At 38.1% G+C, this 22511-nt stretch overlaps 1 protein-coding gene and 1 long non-coding RNA gene across 2 annotated transcripts in view; one reads left to right on the top strand and one right to left on the bottom strand.

Moving 5' to 3' along the window:
* Window positions 1–22511, top strand: part of LOC126758851 (uncharacterized) — a 151397-nt gene that overhangs the window by 38209 nt on the left and 90677 nt on the right. The window contains exon 2 of the long non-coding RNA XR_007666902.1: window positions 13847–14003. This is a non-coding gene — a long non-coding RNA (uncharacterized LOC126758851). The remainder of the gene's footprint in view (window positions 1–13846; window positions 14004–22511) is intronic.
* Window positions 13965–18070, bottom strand: LOC126758846 (uncharacterized). The gene is made up of 4 exons (XM_050473257.1): window positions 17954–18070; window positions 17743–17830; window positions 14297–15942; window positions 13965–14220 (listed from the first exon to the last, which is right to left on the bottom strand). Exons 1-3 carry the CDS (start codon window positions 18002–18004, stop codon window positions 14555–14557), a joined length of 1527 nt encoding a protein of 508 aa, XP_050329214.1. The 5' UTR covers window positions 18005–18070; the 3' UTR covers window positions 13965–14220; window positions 14297–14554.

The raw sequence follows: 22511 nt of genomic DNA on the forward strand, positions 1-22511 counted from the left end.
AAACTGGTTTTTTCTTTCCGACAACCCATGCGATAAATTTGAGGTATTTTTTGTAAAGGAATTCTTGTCTTATTAATACCTAAGTATTTAAATAATTTGTTCTTCATTATTTATATAAAATAGAAAATGGAAAGACTATTAATATTTCTTCTTCTTTACTGGCGTAGACATCGCTTACGCGGTTAACAACAGTGCGCCAGTCGTTTCTTTTCGTTCGCTTTTGGCGCCATTTTAAGATATCAAGTGCAGCCAGCAAAACCTTCAACGCTGTAGTGTTCTTTTCCATCCGGACAACATGACCTATCCAGCGCAGCCGGTATCTCTTGATTGGTTGAACTATGTCAATGTCGTCGTATATCTCGCTCATCGTTCCAGCGAATGCGATATTCCCCGTCGGCAATGCGTAAAGGACTATAAATCTTCCGCTCGAACAATCCTAAAGCCGATTCATCAGATGATGTCATTGTTCATATAGCCGAACGGGAATTATTAGGGATTTATAGAGTTGGGTCTTTGTTCGTCGAGAGAGACGAGGGACTTTACTTTCTAACTGCTTACTTAGTCCAAAGTACTGTTGACAAGAGTGGTTCTGCGTTGGATTTCAAGGCTGATATTCTTATTGATATTGTTGCTGGTTCCAAGGTAGATGAAATTATTTAAGACTTCGAAGTTATGACTCTCGACAGTGACGTGTAAGCCCAGCCCTCGTTCACTACCAGACCCATTTGCTTCACTTCTTTGTCCAACCTGGAGAAAGCAGAACTAACAGCGCGTTGAGGTCAATAATATCAATATCATCGCCCAGCAGCTGTACACTCTTATAAAAGATTGTACCTTCTTTATTTGGCTCTGCAGTTGGAATTATTTTTTCCAACAGTAGATTAAAGAAGTCAGACGATAGGGAGTCCCCTTGTCTGAAACCTCGTTTGGTATCGAACGGCTCGGAGAGGTCCTTCCCGATCCTGACGAAGCTTTGGTGTTGCTCAACGTCAGTTTACACAGCCGTATTAGTTTTGCGGGGATACCAAATTCAGACATCACGGCATAGGCAGCTCCTTTTCATGCTGTCGAAAGCAGCTTTGAAATCGACGAAGAGGTGGTGTGTGTCGATTCTCCTTTCCCGAGTCTTTTCCAAGATTTGGCGCATGGTGAATATCTGGTCGGTTGTTGATTTACCAGGTCTAAAGCCTCACTGATAAGGTCCAATCCGTTTGTTGACGGTGGGCTTAAATCTTTCACACAATACGCTCGATTATCCCACGGTAGTTGGCGCAGATTGTGGGGTCTCCCTTTTTGTGGATTGGGCAGAGCACACTTAAATAATAATCGTCGGGCATGCTTTCGTCCGACCATATTCTACAAAGAAGCTGATGCATGCTCCTTATCAATTCTTTGTCGCCGTGATGGAGTAGCTCGGCTGGAATCCATCAGCTCCCGCCGCTTTGTTATTCTTCAGACGGGTAATTGCTATTCGCTACATCGTCATCGATTGGGGAATCGAGTTCACCATCTCCTGGTTTGATGCTTTCACTGCAATTCAGCAGGCTGGAGAACACCTCCATAAGTTTAGTATTTCTGGGCATCAGCCACTAGATCACCACTTTGGGTTCTGCAAGAGTATGCTCCGGTTTTTAAACCTTCCGTTAGTCGCTGCATCTTTTCGTAGAATTTTCGAGCATAATCCCTGTTGGCCAGTTTCTCAATCTCCTTATACTCACGCATTTCCGCCTCTTTCTTTTATGTCTACATATGAGTATCGCTTCTCTCTTCAACTCTCAGTATTTATCGGTGGCTTGGTATCGTAACGGCACGATTTGCTGAGATTTACAAGGTTTAATCTCTTCTTCTTCTTTATTGGCGTAGACGACGCCAACCCCATTTGGGGAAGAATAGACTGATTTTTCATTATGACATCGCAAGAAATTGGTCGAATTAATTGATGAACTCCTGCCCCATTCACCGTAAAGAAAGAGGAGGCCTCCTCTGCGGACCTTCAAACGTATTTTTCAGACTGGTTAAAGAAATCGGAGAAAGACTAAGTCTGGTGTATACACCTAAATAGAGATTATTTTGAGAAATACATTTCCACTTTTCCAAAATTTTCGTTTTTCTTTTGTTTGAAAAAGCTTACTCGTATTAGACCGCCGTGGTATGTATGTGTGACGATCTACTCAGTTACTAATACACAAGCAACCGTACACATATTCAACGTTTATTTTATAGTCTGTTCATCTTTGCTGCACTATGACTTTTTTTCACTGTCTTTTTTCTAATTTCTACTTCAATTTTATTCGCATTTTTTCTATTAAGCTCCCAATGGCGGCCCCTCCTCGCCTCTCACTCACGCTCAGCCATTGGCACGCTTTGTTAGAAGAGTAGAAGTATTTCAAGTTGTGTTGCCATTTTTGAGTATGTCAACCCTGACCTGAATGGCAATCAAGCCATGAATAAACTAGAACTATGCGCATTTGTAATTGTTTGTGTTTACTCTCGTATGTGTATGTGTGTGTGAGAGTGTGAGTGCGCGTGAGTATGTGCAAAGAGATTTAGAAAAAGGACAACGCAGCGCAAACAACTTTTATGAAAAAGTGGACGTTTAGTGTGAAAAGAAGCAGGCGGCTTTTTGTGTTGTTTTTTGTATTTGAAAAACGGGTGTCTAAAAAACGACAAAAAATATTAAAAAAAAAAATAATGCAAACAAGAAATGCAAATATAATGAAAAACTAACAAAAGACTATCACATAAAGGCTGGAAAAATACAAAGAAATTAAGTGAGGGCGCAGCGTAAAAAAAAGCAAAAACAAAAAATGATAAAAGTATGAACTTAAAATGCACGCACACAAACATACACAAGTGCATATACTCATGCACTCATACATATGATTGTATGTATGTATGTATGTATGTGCATAATTGCTTTGGAAACACAAGGTGCAGGCGTCACTTTTATTTGGTTTGCAAATCTGTAAAGAATACCATATATCTCTACTTTTTAATTTTACGAGGACCTACCTGTAAGTCAGCGACTTTATATGTATCTCTGTTCTCATTATTCACGGCTTACGATAGGAATTCTGAAATTTTCATGACATCCAAAAACATCAGAGATATACTTGTATGCAGAAAAGGAACTCAACATATCTCATGGATCGACTCAACATATTTTGGTTAATGTTTTGGGTATGAAGTTTGTTAATGCTAGACTCGTACTAAAATACCTGAATCTTTTGAAAAAACGATTTCGAGTATATAAGGACCATATATGTATTTATCAAACGCATCGTTACTGTTGATGAGACGTTGATTTCTGAATATGATGTTGTAACTAACCAAAAGCCCAGCGAAAGGCGTCCCAACAATGAGCTGAAATTGAAACCGAAAAACCAAAAGCTGCTGAAGGCACTGATGGCCATTCCAGCAAGGGTTTATAGCAAGTGTATGGAATTTGAGCATTTGCTAGTTTGTATTGGCTGAGAAGCCTATTCTTCACACTCATATTTTTTTAACGAATACCCGACTTACATTTCAAGCTTTTGAAATTTAGGGTATGTTAGTTTAGGTTTTTATGAGCGTTACCCTAGATAGCGTCAGTCCTACAGTCCTTTGTGAAGCTAGGAAAGCTCCCCCCTCTGAATCTGACAATTACAATGAGTAGTGGAATAATCCATGGCATAATTGCTTCCATTTATTGGTCGTATCATAAGCGACACGAATCGAAGTTTTGATGTTTTTTGTGCTTTGCAAAAAATGCCTGATAGATATGAATTGCCGCAAATTAGTTCTTTAAGTTTTATTTCCTTATTACTCAAAAAAATTTCATGACTTTGCAATATTTTCTAACATTACTACCTCAAAAGCTCGATAAGAATAGTAATGTATGGCAACGATAGAGATCGCACGGTCGAGTCAAAGACTTCTCAGTTCACGTATCAAGATTTCTTAGACTTGAGTAACTATCCTCGTATTTTTTAAGTCTTAATATCTCATAAATATTGTATATATTCATATATAAATACATATATACCTTACATATACATGAAAGAATGTATAATAAACGCAATTCTTTAATGCCATCGATCGTATCTCACTCAAAATAGTACCTGTAATAGTTACCATACCATACCATACCATACCATGAATAAGTATCTATGTACATTCCTACTTGTATACAAGTCTTCTTACTTATACAAGAAAATACAAAGAATATAAAAGTATATTCTTTTTGTGTCAAAATAGTTGGCCATGAAATTGTATAAAAATACTGCATCACAAACGTCTGCTTTCAATTGGTATGCAACTTAATTGACGAATATCGACACAAAGACAATGAAATTCTGCTGAAACGGGTCGTCTAGTGTCTTCAGTCCACAAATAGTATATACTTTTGTACATATATGTATTTAATTTTTTTCAATTTATGTTACATTTTATTATTTATTTTAAATTTTCGCAAGATTTGTGTTGCTCGTAAAATTTTCGTTTCCGTTTTCTTGGAGACTTGGTATGGACTTTAAAAACTTAATATTTCTTTTTGGTCTGACAATTGTTCTGTGCTTTTGGTTAATTGGTACGGTTAGTCTAGCATTTTCTATAAACTCAAACTGAATTTTCAAATCAAGCAACAATGGTACTTACAGTGTAGTACATATGTATATATCCTTTTGATATTTTAACTGTAGCTTCATGTAGATTTCAGTTTGCCCATTCTTAGTGAATTTAACGTCCCATTTCACGATAATCCTGCAAAGGATCCTGGATATAATGATATTCCAGGGAACTGTGAAGCAGTTGAATTAGTCAGAACTGACACCTCCCTACAATTAGACTTCGGAAAGTTGGGAATTTCTATGCCTCTGGCTTCTTGTAGATATCTAATCGACAGATATGTATATTTTTAGCTGAGCCTCGGTGTACTCAATCTCTGACTAGCTCAATAAGCAGGCAAGCGTAGCAAGTAGGAATATGGGCCGCACATGCCGACTATTAAAATTTAAAAGAAATGATACAAGAACTATAGTAGGAATGCTAACAGGTCACTGTCTATTAAGCAGATATGCCATTAGACAAGGAACGCCTTATAAAGACGATTGTAGAAGCTGTCAGCAGATAGAAGAAGAGGAGAATATCAAACATTGTAAAGCTCTATATAAGAAAAAAATCGGTCGAAGATTTCTTTTCGACGTCTCAAGCACGGGATGGTTTGAAGAGAATAGAGAGGGGACTTTAGTTCCAGTGGTCACATAATGGGCCTCCTAAAGGCCTAGGTCTTCTTGTAACACCCAAAAGGAAACGTGAGGCATGTCCGTATGTATGTCCGTCTGTCTGTATATACACCAACTGGTCCTTCAGTTCTTCCACGGATTTGACATGAGTTATTGTTCAAGACAACGTGCAATTTCCGAATAAATGGTTCAGGTCGGGTCATTATAGCATATAGCTGACATACAAACTGTCCGAGCAACGCCGATTCTTTTTTTGTGAATTATATATATCTTCGGTCCTACGGAAACTAACGATTCTTTATTTGTTTTTGTTACAATAACTCTAGACTAGTCCAACTCCTTAAAACAACAATCTTTAGCATATACTTACATAAAGTCGAAATTATGAGGAAATTTTTCTATGATTTTTTTGTAGTGAAAACATCTTGTTTCTCCACAATTACAATTGAAAAGCTTTTGAGCTTTTATTATTCAATTTAGTTTAGAAGTGCTAATGAAAATCCCTTTAAGACCACAAATATTAAACAAATAAATTGAAATGAAAAGGATTCAAAAGCACTAACATTTCGTAAAAATATATGAGACATACATATGTAAATATGTACCGAACGCACATGTACAAATAACGGTAAAAAACGTACAACAAACCGGACATAATATTTATTCATTCACTCATCTGAGATTCTGAGTTTAAAGCACACTCATTGTTTCGAAAGATATGCACTTTTAGGCGAAAGCTCAACGCCAAATCCATGCTATGCCGTTTGGACAAGCACAGTTGACCTTACTTGCATAAATATGTGTGTATTTAGTATTTTTTTGTTATTTAGAATAATATTTGTCGTCTGCAAATGTACAAAAATAATGTACAAAAAAAAAAATAAAAAAATACTAACTTATACATATGTATAAGCCATACATATGTATGTTTATTATACCCAACGCGAAGAAGAATGTTTTAGTGATGATTTTTTTTACAGAGTACAGAGTAGATATTTTATAATATTTTAGAATTATTATCTGAAGTAGTCTCTCAAAACTTACTGCTAAAATACGTTTATACTGTGTTTTAGAACTTAAATAGATCTACTGTATTACGGCTTAGGTATGGCAAAAGTTAGGTTATCGTGGGCTTACAACCCTTCTTTCAAGTTATTTTAGTTTAGACTATCAATCATTCACATTTGTTCTTAATTAAACTTCAGTTTTATTGGATGAAGCCTTTAAAAGCTTACACTTAGAGATATTTTCCATACAATACAGGTTTTGATGGTTTGAACGGAAAGATGTGCAAAAGCTTGTGGAAGTTCGTTCCGGAATACCTTAAGGCCATTTATAATAAGTGCGTCTGGAAGGGATATTTTCTGCGCGAGTGGAAAAGTTCTAGGGTTGTTTCTCTCCTGAAGTTCACTGATAAGATCAGGAGCGATTCTCCTTCTTATCGGGCATCAGTTTCCTTCCAGTACTTGGAAAAGTGCTGGAAAGAGTTATGGTGGAACGGCTTCAGGTGCTAACTATGAGGTCGGATAGACAGTATGGGTTCTGGAAAGGACGCAGTATTCAGGAAACATGGTTTTATATTCAGAATGAGAGAATTAGTTAGAATGTCAATATGTCCTTGGCATAGTTTTTGCAGAATGCCCGATGCACTCGGATGGTGGTATGGGGATTAGCTGGACCGATGGAAGTTTAAATGTTAGTGGTGTGATCTCCACTAGTCGGAATGCCGAATTGTTAGGGTCGTTTGCGAGTGAATTGCTTAGGCGTTTAACTGGGTATTAGGGTTAGCTTCTTGTGTGAATTGTGTGTGCGTATGGGGTCCAACCCCTGGTTACCAGTCCAGAGCAGTATGGAAGCTCAACTGGTAGTATTTTCGGCTAATAGGTCTGACCGAAGACTTAATTCTGGTATCAGGGGAGTAGGAGCTCTTGGAGCTCGCTCCAATCTGTTCACATGGACTAGATCCTCGGTGAGTTCCATGGTGGTTGTAGTGAAAACTTTAATGCAGAAAGAACTGACACTTTGTCTGTTTAATGTGGAGTTGCATTGCCACAGGGTGCCGGACCCAAAGTACGGCAGATGGTTTAGATGGGCCTCGTATACTACCAGGGTGGTGAATGTTTCCATTCCACATTGCAAATTGGTACTGAAAAATGGCTGGCATTCAGGGCGGTGATCAACGCATTGGTTTGATCCGCTGTGCTTTTGAGCGTCGTGCGGTAAGACTGCCGTCAGCAGGTACCTACGTTAAACACACTGGACGTTGGCCATACAATGACCAACTTTCGAAAAAAGTTCCAAATTTGAAAAAATGGTTAAGTTTTCAAAAAAAAAAGCTGAAATTTTCCTAAATTACCTTTCGAAATTCGGTTTCTTAACCATTTCCAGCCCTATAGGGTATACACGGCAGTACAGTGTGTGATTGCAGCTTTCCTTTCCAGTGACAAATGACATTTAAACGCTCTTTGTATTAGTGTTGCAGCTTTCTCGGATTTCTTGATGCTGCTGCTGCAGCGCCCTTCCGCACTCATGTGGTCATTTTAAGTTTCCATTTCATTTGATTTGACACCATAAAAGTGGAATTGCTTTTAAGTTTCGTCGTCCGAAATTCATATGTGAAGGATTTTTGCGGATGAAATAGAGCTCTTTTGTCCATCACTCTGTTGGCTTGCTTGTTTGTTTGGCACAAAGGTTGATGGCTCTTTAAAGTTAGAGAAGAACCGCAACTGTGTTCATGAGAGCAACAATCAAGGGTCGTGCAATCGCATACATATACATACTTATGTATGTGTGTTTTTGAAATATTTCCGAGGTTGGGTGAAGTTTCGTAATGCTTTATTTTACTTGTAATACTACAAAATATGCATTTTACAGTTATTTGTGTGTTTTTAATTTTAAATTTACTATATACATAGTTTATTAATATATTTTGTTACGATAACGTCGTATTATGCGTGAGAAAGGTTTTGTAAAGTCAGATGTTGGTACTGATAATGGCATTATATCGGGAAGAGGCGTGGTTGCAAGCCGATTTTGCCCATTTATTATGTTTGAAATTATGTTTTATTGATTGTTCTGTATTACTGCGGTTGATTTAATTTTATTATCGATTGGAAGTGAAGTTATTGCATTTTAAGTGTCAATATATTTGTGTTATCGGTGTGAAAATGAGCTTCGAACAAAGAGCCAACATCAAATTTTGTTTTAAAATTGGTAAAACTTTTACCGAAACATTTCGATTGATGAAACAAGTTTATGGCGATGATTGCCTATCCCGTAGCTGAGTGTACGAGTGGTTTCAACGTTTTCAAAGTGGTTGTGAGGACATAAATGACGATCAAAATATGGGCCAATCAAAATCTGTGATCACCGGAAATTCCATCGACACTGTGCGTGAATTCATCAAAAATCCGACGAAATCATCAATTGAAATTCATGGAAATGGAATTGAACATCTCCAAAACATCGATTTATCGCATTTCGATCGAACGTTTGGGCTTACGAAAGGTGTGTGCACGGTTTGTTCCGCACAAGTTGACTGACGAGCAAAAACTGCTCAGAATCCAACATTCGAAGGACACATTGTGACCGATTATTTGACCAAAAATCACATTTTAGCACCGTGCGACTTCTTCCTTTTCAGAAAAATGCATTTGCCCATGAAAGGAAAACGTTATGCGGACGTAGAGGCCATTCAAAAGGCTTGTACCGGCATACTGGCGGCCATACCGGTCAACGAGCTAAAACACTCGTTCGAAATGCTTTTAGACCGTGCAAAAAGCTATATTGAAGCAGAAGGAGACAATTTTGAATAAAATAAATTGATTTTGCCGAAAAACTATGTAAATTGATTTTCACTTTGGAGCGCACCTTGTAGTTTGAGTGATGAAATTAAAACAATGAAATGAAATTTAAAAATGGACAATGTGAGGTGTTCTATTAAACTTATCAAATACGTTGAGTAGCTTTTGATATCTCTGGATTTTTATACCCTGAAGAGGGTGTACGTGTATTAAGTTTGCCAAGAAATTTGTACCACTCCGAAAGAAATGGCGAAGGTTCCGAAAAATATATGTAAATATAAATTATTCGCATGGTGAGCTGGACTAATATAGCCATGTGTGTCTGTCTGTCAGAACCACCGAATATAATAATTAAATACGTGTCCATGTAAGAACAATTTTTTTATTTGAGAAGTTATTTCATTGCCATCGATGCCTTAATGACCTGGCACCCAGTAGAAGGGAAGTTGCTTGTTTCTGGCGACACTATATACTGCTGCCTTCCTTCTCAAGACATTTCTGGTCGATATACGAACCGAAATTTCAGCATTTATTGCTGTTTGGAGATCCTCGTAGATATTAACTGTGAAGTTACCTTCTAATGCATTATATGCTAAATCTGTGGCTTTCCCAATCGCAAAAAACGTTGCTTGAAAGCTGTACTGCAGCGCTTAAAAGGCTGCTTTATGCCTAACTCTTGGATGGTATATCCCCGCACCAACTTGCCTTTTTCACTTGAAAAGTGGAATTATGTAGTCGGTGCTTGTCAAGCCGTCCCTGTTGACAAGAGTTATTTTGCGTTGTATTTCGAGGCTGACATTGTTGTTGGTGTTAATGCTGGTTCCAAGATAGAAATTATCTACGACTTCGAAATTATGACTGTTAGCAGTGACATGTGAGCCAAGTCAAGCGTGCGATGACTGTTTGTTTGATCGCAGCAGATATTTCGTCTTGTCCTCGTTCATTACCACACCCATTTTCTTCGCTTTTTTGTCCAACCAACAGCGCGGGTGTTGAGGCCAATGATATCAATATACTTTCTCTATTCAGATCAGCAGCTCGAATTATTTTCTCCAAGAGTAGATTGAAGAAAGCGTACGATAGGGAGTCCCTTTGTCTTTAACCTCGTTTGGTGCCGAAAGGTTCGAAGAGCCCCTTCCTTCTTGCGATCCTGACGGAGCTTTTGAAATTGCTCAACGTCAGTTTACACAGTCATAATAGTTTTGCGGGGATACCAAATTCACACATCGCGGCATACCATAAAGGCAGCTCCTTTTCGTGCTGTCAAAAGCTGCTTTGATATCGACGAGAGGCGGTGTCTGTTGATAGTTTTTTCACCAATCTTTTGCAAGATTTGGCGCTTGGTCAATATCTGGACAGTGGTTGCTTTCGTCCGACCAAAGAAGCTGATGCATGCTCCTTATCAGTTCTTCGCCGCCGTATTTGAATAGCTCGGCAAAAAATTTATCAGCCCCGCCGCTTTGTTGTTCTTCACACCTCTAATTGCTATTCGAACTCCTTCATGGTCGGGTAAAGGAACGTCTGCATTATCGTTTTCAATTAGAGATTCGGGCTCACCCTCCCCTGGCTTTCACTGACATTAATGCAGCCGTAGAATTGACCGACTGCTCTAGTAAAATATTTCTAAATCTCAATTTTAACGACTTAAAGTCTTTCTAAATTTTTTTTATAACTCTAATTTTTTCTACAATTTAAGTACCATTTTTTATTCGTTTCGTATAACTTGCCAAGTGCGATTACAAGCATACATAATCATTAAAAATCACTTAAGCAAGCAAAGCACACAGATAACATACTCGCAGTTTTACATAAATATGTAAGTATGTCAACATGAAAATATCTGATTTAGTAGATGTTCTGCCAGACTCCTGTAAAATGTGTTTCCGTGAGGAAGTAGCTTGTATGTATGTATGAATGTACATTTATAAGACATATCTCATCTTCCAACGCAGATTTACATCCAGCAGATGGGTCTTACAACTGCAAATATATATGTATGTCTGTCTGCAAGCAAATGTTGGAATGAAATTTAAAAAGTCAACACGAGAGCAAATTGCGTTAACAGACGCGCCTTTTTCGTGTCAAAATATTTACATTCCCAAGATCAGCGCTCGCTGCGAACGAGTAAAAAAAATCAATCCTCTTGAGTGCAGTTATCTAATCAAAGTCAGCAAAGTAAAGAGTTACGCACATTCATCATTTCTGCCTTACACTTCCATACCCATACGCTTGTTTGTATTGTGAGACTGCAGTCGGAAGGTTAGACTATTAGCTGGGGAAAGTGAAAGTTGTTTGTGCTTTATTGCTTTAAAATTTTGAATTTAAACGGACGTAGATAATCTGGCCGCCATAAACTGATGAGCTCTTTAATGTCGAAAGCATTAAGCATTCTCTGGGATATGTTTCTTCTGCCCTGAAATGAAGACAAAATGAAAATGCTGCTAAGCCTTGTATTAGAGTCGTCCATTCTACAGACTCCCATTGTTTCTGACTTGAATAACTTAAATAGTGTCCATAAAATATATCCACAAAAATAAATCTCTCAGGATAGGTTCTTCTATAATGTTAACTATTGCGCTACTATCCAGCAGTTTGCTATCAAGTTCATTGTCATGGATCTCCAATCGAGAGTATAACGACACTAAATTCTTCTATATTTTTTTCTTTATCTCATAGAAAGGTGCCTTCGAAAGGCTTGAATATCTTTAAAATTGTATCAATCTGAGCTGTTTTAGATTTGGATTCCTCACTGACCATATAATATTCTGGAGGTGAAAGTAAAGAAAGAAGTGCCTATTCTTTAAAATATTTCAAAATTACTATCTGCAGGCTAATCGATCCATAGGAAATGACCAGATGCTCAGCTTTACCGAGCTTTGGTATCAAAATTATCTCAGCACATGTCGGTTTGGAAGGAAAATAGCAGAGTCTGAGAATATCACAATAAAGCTTCACAATCTTGTTGATTACATTTTCTGCTAACGCTTTAAGGACTGTGTATATAAAGGGTGATCCATTTCGAGGTTCACTACTTTTCTAAAAGAAAACACAGAAATCTTAAATTTAATGGGGAGTGCTTAGTATAGTTCCAAGAACATTCAAAGCGGGATTATCCGCATATACTTTAAACTTTACATATCCCCACAGGAAAAAGTCTAACGGTGTGATATCACACGATCCTGGTGGTCAATTGACCAGGACAAAACGAACTTCAATTTCCGGCATCAAAAAGTCAGTTAGAATGACGCGATAATGGTCGCCATTGACGGTTACGTTCTCACCGGCATCATTTTTAACGAAATACGGACCGATGCTTCCACAGGCCCACAAACCACACCAAACCGTTGAGTTTTCTGAATGAAATGGTAGCTCTTGAATCTCTTCAGGTTGCCTTTCGTTCCAAATGCAGCAATTTTGCTTTACATACCTATTGAGCCAGAAATGGGCCTCATCGCCGCAGCTCGTAGAGCGAAGCGATGTCGTTTGAGAACAAGCGAGTGAGCGGCTTCAGTTCTTTCACAAGTTGTATTTTGCACGCTTTCAATTATAAAATCTCTTCGTGTACACTGTCAGCTTCGGCTGCTATATTTTCTTCACTGAGAGATAGACATGGTCAATTTGGTCGAATATTATCCAATAATGAATGTTGGGTCTCAAGATGGGGGATACTGTTGCGAATAGTACGCTCAGTAGGCCGATTATGTTGAGCAAAGCGCTTGAAACACATTCTTTACAGAACGTGAATTTTCCTAATAAAGTTGAACGATTTGTAAATGTTGTTCAGGCGAAGGTCCTTCCATGATGAAATACCAAACAATACTAATCAAAAATAAGATGACAGTTTGACACGACTCACGCGTGATCTGTCAAAAACGGGCTATTGAAAAAAGTTATATATGATCAGCATGACGATCACGTGTCCATCTGTATATACATATGCGAACTTGTAGTCCCTCAGGTTCTGATATATCAATCTGAAAATTTTACAACTGTCCTTTTCTCACCAAGAAGCTGCTCATTTGTCTAAACGGCTGATATCACAAACTGAACATTCGGAATCAACTGCTTGCATGGAAAACTTTTTGAATTGACGAGATATCTTCACGAAATTTTTAATGAGGTATGGTCTAAGACAATGGTGTAATATCCAAAGAAATTGCTATATAACATATAGTTGCCACAGAAACTGGACGATCGGAATCAAGTTTTCGGTTTGGTTTAGCCTTAGAAAATTCTTCTCATTAACCTGGCATTCATCATATGGGCTTGCCATTTAAGAGCATGGAAAATAACCACAAGATTTGAAAAAGACTACAAACTGTTAGAAACTGAATAAGAGGGTTGCAAAGAGAACTGCTATCTAGCGTGTGTTCTGTGGGAGCAATAATTTTGAGCAACATAAAGTCTTTAGAATCTTTTATAAGGGCGTAAGCGTCTAGTCTACACAGAAATTAGTCATAATCTAACAGTTTAAAAAAAAATTTGTTTACTTAGCGTTTAGAACGGTATTTTCGAGCCATCCTTATGAGTCCCGGTCATCACAACGTATGTAGAAGAGTCTCTATCGGTCCAAGTGGAATTATTCGTGGCCTCTTGAGAAATCAGCCTATTCACCTAACTTAACCAAACTTAGCGTGCAGAAATGCTTAGAATCTTTCAGCGAAGAAATATAGCAATATCTTTCTTTTCCCTTCAGACCTTTCTTCTACCGTCTTTGGGATTGAAAAGTACGCGTCTGGGGAAAATATTGAAATAAAGTTCAGACTGATTTAAATTTTATAATAAATTTTTAAATTATATATATTTTTATATTTTTTTCAGGAGCTAATTTACAAAATTGCTTCCGTTTGAGAAAAGTTGGTGGCAGCTTAAAAATAAAAACGAACATAATTTGAACCACTTTTGTAATCGTATGATTATATTTAATCATTATAATCACTGCAACAACACATATCAATTTACGGCGATTATATCAAATGTAAGTATAATAATTTTTCGTTAACATTTCAAATGATCAGCCTGAGCACATTCCTACTAACATTACTACATGACTATCGCACCAAAAAATTAAAAAAATAAATAATTAACCAAATGGAGAACATTTAATTTATACCGTCTGCTCTTTTCAATGGAAAATTTACGCATAACAAATTGCTGAGCCAACATTAGAGAAGAGAGTGAGAACAATGCGAGCGCTGGAAGAGAGAAAAATACACAATTAGCGATAGAGTGAAGAAATATAGCAATGTTGACAGAAGTTCATTACTTTACCGTTATCGTGACGTAAGGCTGTATATGTATCTTTATTTTGTTTTTGTTTCTTGGTCTCTTTCCTCACTTTTACCACGCTATGCATCGATCCTTCTCTTTCTCTAAGTTCTTCTATTCACCTACATATATACCGATGTATATATGTGTATATTCATAGCCTATTATTCGTTAATCATCGTCTTACACTTCCTAAAAGTATCTCTTGATCTGACACATCCATATGGAGGTATTATCGAAGAACTGTCTTCATTCGCACTCTCAAAATTTTTTTAAATGTGCGCTATGGTTGAAACGCATTGTGTATTGGTGTTGCGCAGCCTTGCCTGCCCACTGCGAAGTGGGTGATTTTTTGGTGATCGCCAGCGGCGAATTGATTTGTACGGTTACCGAACCATCCGGTTCGGGAATTTCAGGCATTGGCAGACTTAATGGCGCATCTGGCGTACTGCTGGTGGCCGCTCCAGCGCCACTGAGTGTGGTTGCTTCATTCGTTGCATAGCCCATTTCGCCCATTGTTTGTACCGCTGTGGAGGCGTTGTTTTGTGCAGCGCTAGCCGCTTGAGACGACGTCGTAGGGCTTGTGGGCGTCGATGCTGCATCGCTAACGGTTTGTAATGCCGTTGTTTCCGTATCCGCTAGACCGCTTTGTTGCTGACGTGTGACACGTGCCAGATATGAGTGTTCAAACTGCGGCGTCTGATGGCGTACAGCCTGATGCGGCGATTTGTTCGACGTAGGAATCTTCATTTTGTTTTCGAACTCTTCCAAGACGTGTTGACGCGCCGGTTTCTTGCCCACATTACCCAAAATGGCATTACGCTTTTCCATTTGGCGCAACTGTTCGAACTGACGCATCTTACTGGCGGTCTTCATGCGTCGATATTGTTCCTGCAATTCGGTGTTGGCGATGCCGCGCTGATTGAAGCGTGACTGGAAGAGTTCCTGCGATGGCGGGTGATGCCAACCGCTCATGGGATCCTGGCTTTTCGGCTTTTGCAGCGCCATTTTATTGGAACGCGTGCGACCGAGTGCAATGCGGTCTTTTATCACACTATTGACGGGCATCAGATCACGCTGTATGGCTGATGCTGTTTGTATTACGTGTGCCGGCAGCGATTCAGTGGTTGCGCGTGCAGCCATGTGTTGATTTCGCGCCGATACCATGAACTTCGGCATAATCGAATTCGTAGCGAAAGCTTTACGTTCTTTCGCTTGCGTTGCATACGTGCGCAGCAAGTAGTTTAATTGTGCGGTTTGTGTAGAGGTGCGGCGTCGCTCTTCGTTGCGTCGAAAGATGCTCGCATTCGAACTGCTGGCACTCGAACCGAAGCGTCGTGAACCGTAGATCTTGTAGTTGGGTGAAGATTTCAGTAATCTGCGATGTGCAGACAGATTTGCAACGGCGCCACGGCGATTATTTGCTGCCGCATTGCTGGCTAGTCGTTCACCTGCGGGATTAACAGCAGTTCCTCCGCTAGCACCGGCCGTCGCGGTAGCGCTGCCCGTCCCTGTTGCATTCGACGCTGCAGCACCTTTTTTGCTACGTGTTACATTTATACTGAGCGGTATGCGTGTGCGTTCCTGCATTTTGAGCGCACGAATGGGTCCTCGGTTCTCGGGTTTCGCTGCGGCGATTTTATTCTGGTCTGTAAGTTATGTTAACAGAAGTAAAATGAAAGTTCGTTTGACAATTTGAATTGAGTCGTTTCATAAAATACTATAGAGGGCTCGTCCTTTCTTGCACTGTTTTTTTTCCGATTTTTTACTTCTATAAACTAAGTTCTCATACTACATTTATAAGGAGTAGATGGGTGCCTTCGCTGTGATTTTGGCACCTTTGTCTTCTCTACTTCACCTTCCAAGTGAAAAATTAGTCCTGAGATCTTGCAGTGGAATATTTTGTATAATCTGACTGAATCCGTAAAGTATCAGCGAATTAAAGTAATGGGGAGTCTTTCTGACAAGGATCGGATACCAAATTTTTACTGAGCGGAAAGATTTGTATCGGTAAAGAAAACTATGTAGAAGTACAAAGTATAGCTTCAATATAGTAGTTGAAGAGTTTAGAATCTTTTAGTTTATCTATTGAGCTTAGGTTATGTTGTAGTTCTTGTAAGAGATTTATGACAAAAAAGCTTTCTCTACAGATTGGCCTGACATATGAATGTCTTAATCATCCTAAATTTAATTGAGGGATTATATTTATAGGACAAAGATAGGTGGTTAATATTTTGTAATTTTCATTGCTTTGTAGACTTCGCAAGCCTTAGAAGACACTCCCTTATGATGAGGTATACTGATGTGTTGACTTTAGCTGTATTAGACCCGTTTATTACCTGAGTATACAAATTACCCGATCGATTGCCTTTTCGTTTAGTATGAGCTTAGTTCTATATTTCGAGACCCTGGATGCAATAGATAATACTTCGCTGACTTTTAATCCTCGTCAATCCACTTTAAACTAATATTACGGTATGCGTTCGGTAAGAGCTAAGGCCAATACTTCAAGATCCTGGACCCACTAGATAATATTTCGCTACTTTAATCCTCCTTAATCCAATAAAATCTGATCTTAAAGGAACTGATTATTTTCTTAACTTTAAAATAACTCACGTAAATATTCCATGACAGTTGGATCTACATAATCCGAACGGATCCGGAATCTTATCCCACAAGTAATATTTTTCGAGACCCTGGATCTACTAGATAATAATCGGCTGACTTTTAATCCTCGTTAATCAACTTCAAACTAACACAAGAGAGAGTATAGCAGGGGTTCGGAATGAGCTAAGCTCTATACTTAAAGATCCTGGAACCATTATATAATATTTCGTAGACTTTTAAGCCCAAACAACCTAATAATATCCCATCTCAAAGGATCTGACTGAGTATCTGAGTATAATCCATGATAGTTGGATATACATACATAATCGGAATGGATCCGGAATCATATCACATTGAGAGAGTATATTGAGTTTGGTATGAGTTAAGGTCTATACTTCAGGAGCCTGTAGCCACTAGATAATAATTCGCTGATCTTTAGTGCTCCTGAATCAACTAAAATCTGATCTTAAGGAATATGATTATTTCCTTAACTTTGAAATAACTCAAAAGAGAGAGTAATCCATGACAGTTAGATTTATATAATCGGAACGGATGCGGCATCATATTGATTGAGAGCTACAGTAATTTTGAAAAATCTTATAACAGCGAATGTGTCCAAGTTTCATCAGAGCTTTTGACAGCTTTGTCAAGCTTTTTCTAATAAAAAAAGGCTTTGTGTCACTTGATTTATCTTTCCGTAAAATTACAACTTTCGAATAAATAGCACAACTTTTTTCGAACACCATCAACTAGGCACCATTATAAGTCACAAATAATGTATTAAAATGTCCAATTTTTATAATATTTTTCCATTAGGATCACAATCCTCTCACTCAACTCACCATTCTTGAAGTTGTTTTGCGATTGTTTGTAAATTTTCTGTATACAGGTGTTGACAATTTCAGAAGTATTCTTCGAAAGTATCCACGGCTATTTCGATAGTGACACAAAGGTTTGCCGATTGCGAAAAAATCGAAATGTAGAAAAGCGCAATATATTAATTATAAATTTTGTTTCAAAAATTATATTTTTTTCATGTTCATTGTGTCTCACCTTTAATGTGATATTGCTGCGTATAATTTTGTTAATGTTGCTGCTGGTCATTTTTAATTTGATATGTTAAAAAACTATTTTTTATATAAATATTAAAAGAAAAATCACGAAAAGTATAAAAATTTTCAAATATTGATTTTTTTTGAATCGATGACGAAAAATTTTCTGATTTTTCCAACCAAGCATATGTGAGATTACAAGAAATTGTACAGGTTTTGTAAGGTATAATTAACCAGCACAGTAAACACACCTATGTACGTCGGTATGTGTGCATGTAAATTTTCAAATTTTCAATGCGCAGAGCAAACAAATTTTCTATTGTTGTGCTGCATGCACAATGTCTTGCCGCCGTAAAGAATCTCGAAGCACAACTCGAAAAACCAAAAAAAAAGCGGAAAAATCTGCAAATGACGAAAAATTTTATTGAACGTAAATATGTATGTACACGCACAATACGCTAATTTGAAGGAATTTAAATATAAATATCCAAATATTTGTTGATTGATTTATTGAAAGATTTATCGAAGCTTATTCAGCTATTCGGTAAATTCATTCGTATGTATTTGTGTGTATGTATATGTGATTTTCAATAAATTGCGGATTAGTGTGTGATTATTGACTTATAGCATAAACATACTTATGTACATATATATGTATATGTCACATTCATAAATGACATTTATCCGAAAGGAATTTTATATATGAAAGTAATGAATGAAATTTGTCGATTTCGCATCCTTTTTTGGTGATAAAACATATAATATGCGTATATGTATGTATGTCAAGAATGCATGCTTGAAGGTATCATCACATTCGTTTAGCTCAGATAATCTCTTATGCTTGCGGGTACCCAGTTGGAACACTCTAGACTACCCAGGCCCTTGAAATAACATACATATGTATATCACCTTGCTTCTATAAAGTCCGTCCCCATGTAGACTGATATCTGGTTTGTTGTTCACTGACTCTAGGGAAGTGTGAAAATTAAGAGGAGTATAAAATAACTTTTATCTACATATGAAATCAAAGCTATAATATAACATGAATAAAAAGAAGCTCATTTCTTCTTTGAATTGATGGCTTTATAATCTCTACTTTGTCTTGTGAAAGTGCGATCGAGTCGCTATATGGCGTTGGAAAGACAAAAAGTTGTACTAAGAAAATCTCTCAAACTGTTCTGTGATTGCTTGACTCATTATTGCTCAAGCACTCGGCCAAGTAAAAACTCTCCATATTTTACATATTTTTTTTTATAGTAGAAGCATCGAAAGCCGGAGTGCGGGACTTTAATCCGCTAAACCGAACATACTCCAATCTCATGTCCACGGTACCACTGGACTAAATATTACTTCATGCGTTAGAAGATACATTTAAGTCTCCTCTATTGTACAGACTGACTGGCGCGTAATCTGTTGCAAACGTCTCAGTCTTATCATAGTTAGAGCTGCCGCTTCGTTTTCCATTTTACAGAGGACTCGCACATAACTGCAGTAAAATTTTCCACCGTGAGTCTACCTTCCAAGTGAGGTTTTCAGCTTTTCCCTTATATTTGAAAACCGTGGGTAAATATATACTCGTAGTACGTGTCTTCTATACACTCTGCACATGACGATATTTGTATTGATAACTTCTTAAGCACCCATAGCCACTGAGTATTTGGGTCAGGTGGAAATCCAGGTCACCAAGTTATCTATCTATCCACAAATATATCGTATGTCCGGAATCAGTCTGTGAGTCCACCGTACTTTGCATGAAGTTCGGCACCGTTGCTGCCACATTGTGATGCTTTTGATTCTCTTCTCTCTTTTTGCTGCTGTAGACGTCTCTGATAAGTTGTATTTTCGCGCGACTTCTGCTTTCTGCTCAGCCAGGTCTAGACTTATAGTAGCAAATCATCGGCGCAAACCATTTATGCAATCTTTGCGTTTGAACCGGAAGTTATCCACTACCACTATGAGGTCATCTACATATGTTATTATTTTCACATTTTTAAGTTCCATAGTAGACGGCCTAAAACCGATCCTTCCGGTACTCCACAGGAGATAGTGTAGCTCTCGTCCGTGTCGAATAAAAATCTCCTATTTTGAATATATTTATCAGATGATGAGGAGCGCGTATTTCTTTTATTATATTAGCCAATTTGAGTAGTTGAACGGATTTTTCATATCCAGGGTTATTAGCGCGCAATATTTATTATATTTTTACCACCTTTTCATCTTTTCCCACTTATTGCAAATTCGCAGTATCAACTACTTCTCTTGGTGCGTCAATATTGAACCTCTATTTAATAAAGCCGTGTTGTCTCTCTGATAATCCGCTGGTTTTTGGACTAGCGGTTCCAGGCGGTTTCTTACAATGCTTTCGTACACTTTACCAATCGTGTCGAGCATACACAGAGGTCGATGTGATGAATATTCTTCGAGTTGGCTTGAGTATAGAACCAAACGATGTACCTTCCATGGATCGGGGAACACCTCTTCTATTATACATGCATTGTACATTTTAACAAACATACTCGGTCTTGGAGTCACGGTTTCTCTCAGGGCTTTCATATGTATGTAGACCATCTATTTGCGGCGGTTTGGAGTTTTTGAGTTTTTTCGCAATATCCAAAAGTTTTTCTTCTGTCACCAATAGGGGTGGCTCTGTAACTTCATTTCGCTTAACATAAGAAATGGGGTCACGTGTCGGGAATTATGCTTTGACAACATTTCTCATAAATGATGCGTTCTTAGGTTGCTGCGATTAATTTTTGAACTTCGACATATATATTTTGTATGCCATTCCCAGGGGGTCTATGTTTGCTTTTTCACAGAGCTTTTGGAAACAGGATCTTTTACTACGGGTGACGGCTGACTTCAGGTGCTTTTTGGGCATTTAAATACTTCTCTCAGGGCAATTTCCATTTAGAAATCAATGCTTAGTCACAACAAAATCGAAACATTTCTGAGGAGAAACGTTACTGGTGACGAAACGCGAGTCGCTTACCAAAATTTCAAGCAAAAATGGTCGTAGTCCAAGCCAAGATTGTGCAAGAAGTTTTTACTATCTGTTTGATGGGAATGGCAGGGAATCATTTGCTATAAGCTGCTACGGTACTCTTTATTCGGGCCTGTCCTGTCAAAAATTTTATCATCTGAAATATGCAATCTCTAACAAGCGGCTGTGGCCATTAAGAGAGGAATTGTGCTCCATTAGGTCACACGATCGATATTCGCCAGAAGCTCTGGGAGCTTGATTGGAATGTTCTTATGCATCTTACTTATAGTCCAAATTTGACAAATGAGTATTACTCACTGTTCTTGTCTATGATGAATGATTTTGTTTTTGAAAATTTCGCCGCAAGAGAAGGAAATGAAAATCGACTAATTAGGAGTAAGACTGAGTTATTCAAAACTTGATCTTGATCTTTTCACTCCTTTGCCGACCCGGTGTTTTAAAGGTTTATAGTTCAGTCAGAAAACAATGAGATATTAAACGTATGAGAGACCAGGCCTTCGCAGAGTTTCCGAAAATTTTGGGATCGAACTAAAATAAGTCAGTTTTTCTATGTCGTGTTGCCTTCTGGCTTTGGACTTTTAGACCTAGGGAAGCTCACTGGTCAACAACCAGATTTTGTGCGACTGCCATATTCTGTGGAAGGTGGAATCATCTTGCCATTTCCTTCTCTATTGCCGGCTTTTGACAGACTTATATTGTAATATCTCGGTAGACACACCTTTGGCGAATTTTGTGAAGTTCCTGGGATTGATATTAAACATCTTAATAAATTTGTAGTAAGCTCAAAACGCTTCGTCGATCGATGAGGATTTGGTGATCCTCTTTTGCGAGTTTATGAGTACACAAAATACGAATATCTTTCCAAGCCAGATACATTTTGGATTAACGACCTAGCCTACCAAGACTCAAAAGTCCATAAAACATACATATATTATATCCAAAAAGTACTGCTAACATATGAAATAACTCACAAAACACTAGAATAAAGTTAGTGGTTCCAGCTTATTTTGTCTGTTTTAGACGATTTGAATATTAAATCAGATTAATACCAAAACCAGTTTTTCTTTTGAAAGTCATAAGTGAACTATGATATTTCCTACATGGTAACAGCGAAGAATCTTAGTTATGAAAGTAGAAAAATTTGCTTTGCTTCATCTTGTATACTTGACTGATTCAGCAGCTGCTTTGCGCACTTGAAAATGCTGCAGATGGATTTTTAATGACAAATGCTGTAGAATGATGAAGAAAAGGAACAGCAGCAGCCGAAATAAGACGCTCATGATACGGAGAAGAAGCTGCTTAGGAAGTGCGCCGAAGGAAGGGAAAAGCGCTCGCGGCAGCGTACTTAGCTCAGCGCGCTTATTTTCTTGTCATCAATAATGACAGCAGCGGTGACAGTGGCAGTGTCAGCGTTCCAGCGTGTGCATGACAAACGCCACAACAACAACAGCAGCAGTTCTAAGAAAAACGCAAGTACTAGGAAATGCATAAAATCTTGCGCGCTGAATGAGAATGGTGAGGATGCGGGCGCTTGATAAGCGTTTGGACGGCAAGGCGC

This window comes from Bactrocera neohumeralis, chromosome 5, assembly GCF_024586455.1.
Source record: "Bactrocera neohumeralis isolate Rockhampton chromosome 5, APGP_CSIRO_Bneo_wtdbg2-racon-allhic-juicebox.fasta_v2, whole genome shotgun sequence".
NCBI classification, from domain to species: domain Eukaryota; kingdom Metazoa; phylum Arthropoda; class Insecta; order Diptera; family Tephritidae; genus Bactrocera; species Bactrocera neohumeralis.

What these genes read in the sequence shown, in the direction of transcription:
- LOC126758846 (XM_050473257.1), bottom strand. Translation starts at nt 18,004, where the DNA reads ATGACCAGCAGCAACATTAACAAAATTATACGCAGCAATATCACATTA. An exon ending in GCAGCAATATCACATTAAAG is followed by an intron (nt 17,831 to 17,953) that starts GTGAGACACAAT and finishes CTATCGAAATAG; the next exon opens with CCGTGGATACTTTCGAAGAA. An exon ending in GCAAAACAACTTCAAGAATG is followed by an intron (nt 15,943 to 17,742) that starts GTGAGTTGAGTG and finishes CATAACTTACAG; the next exon opens with ACCAGAATAAAATCGCCGCA.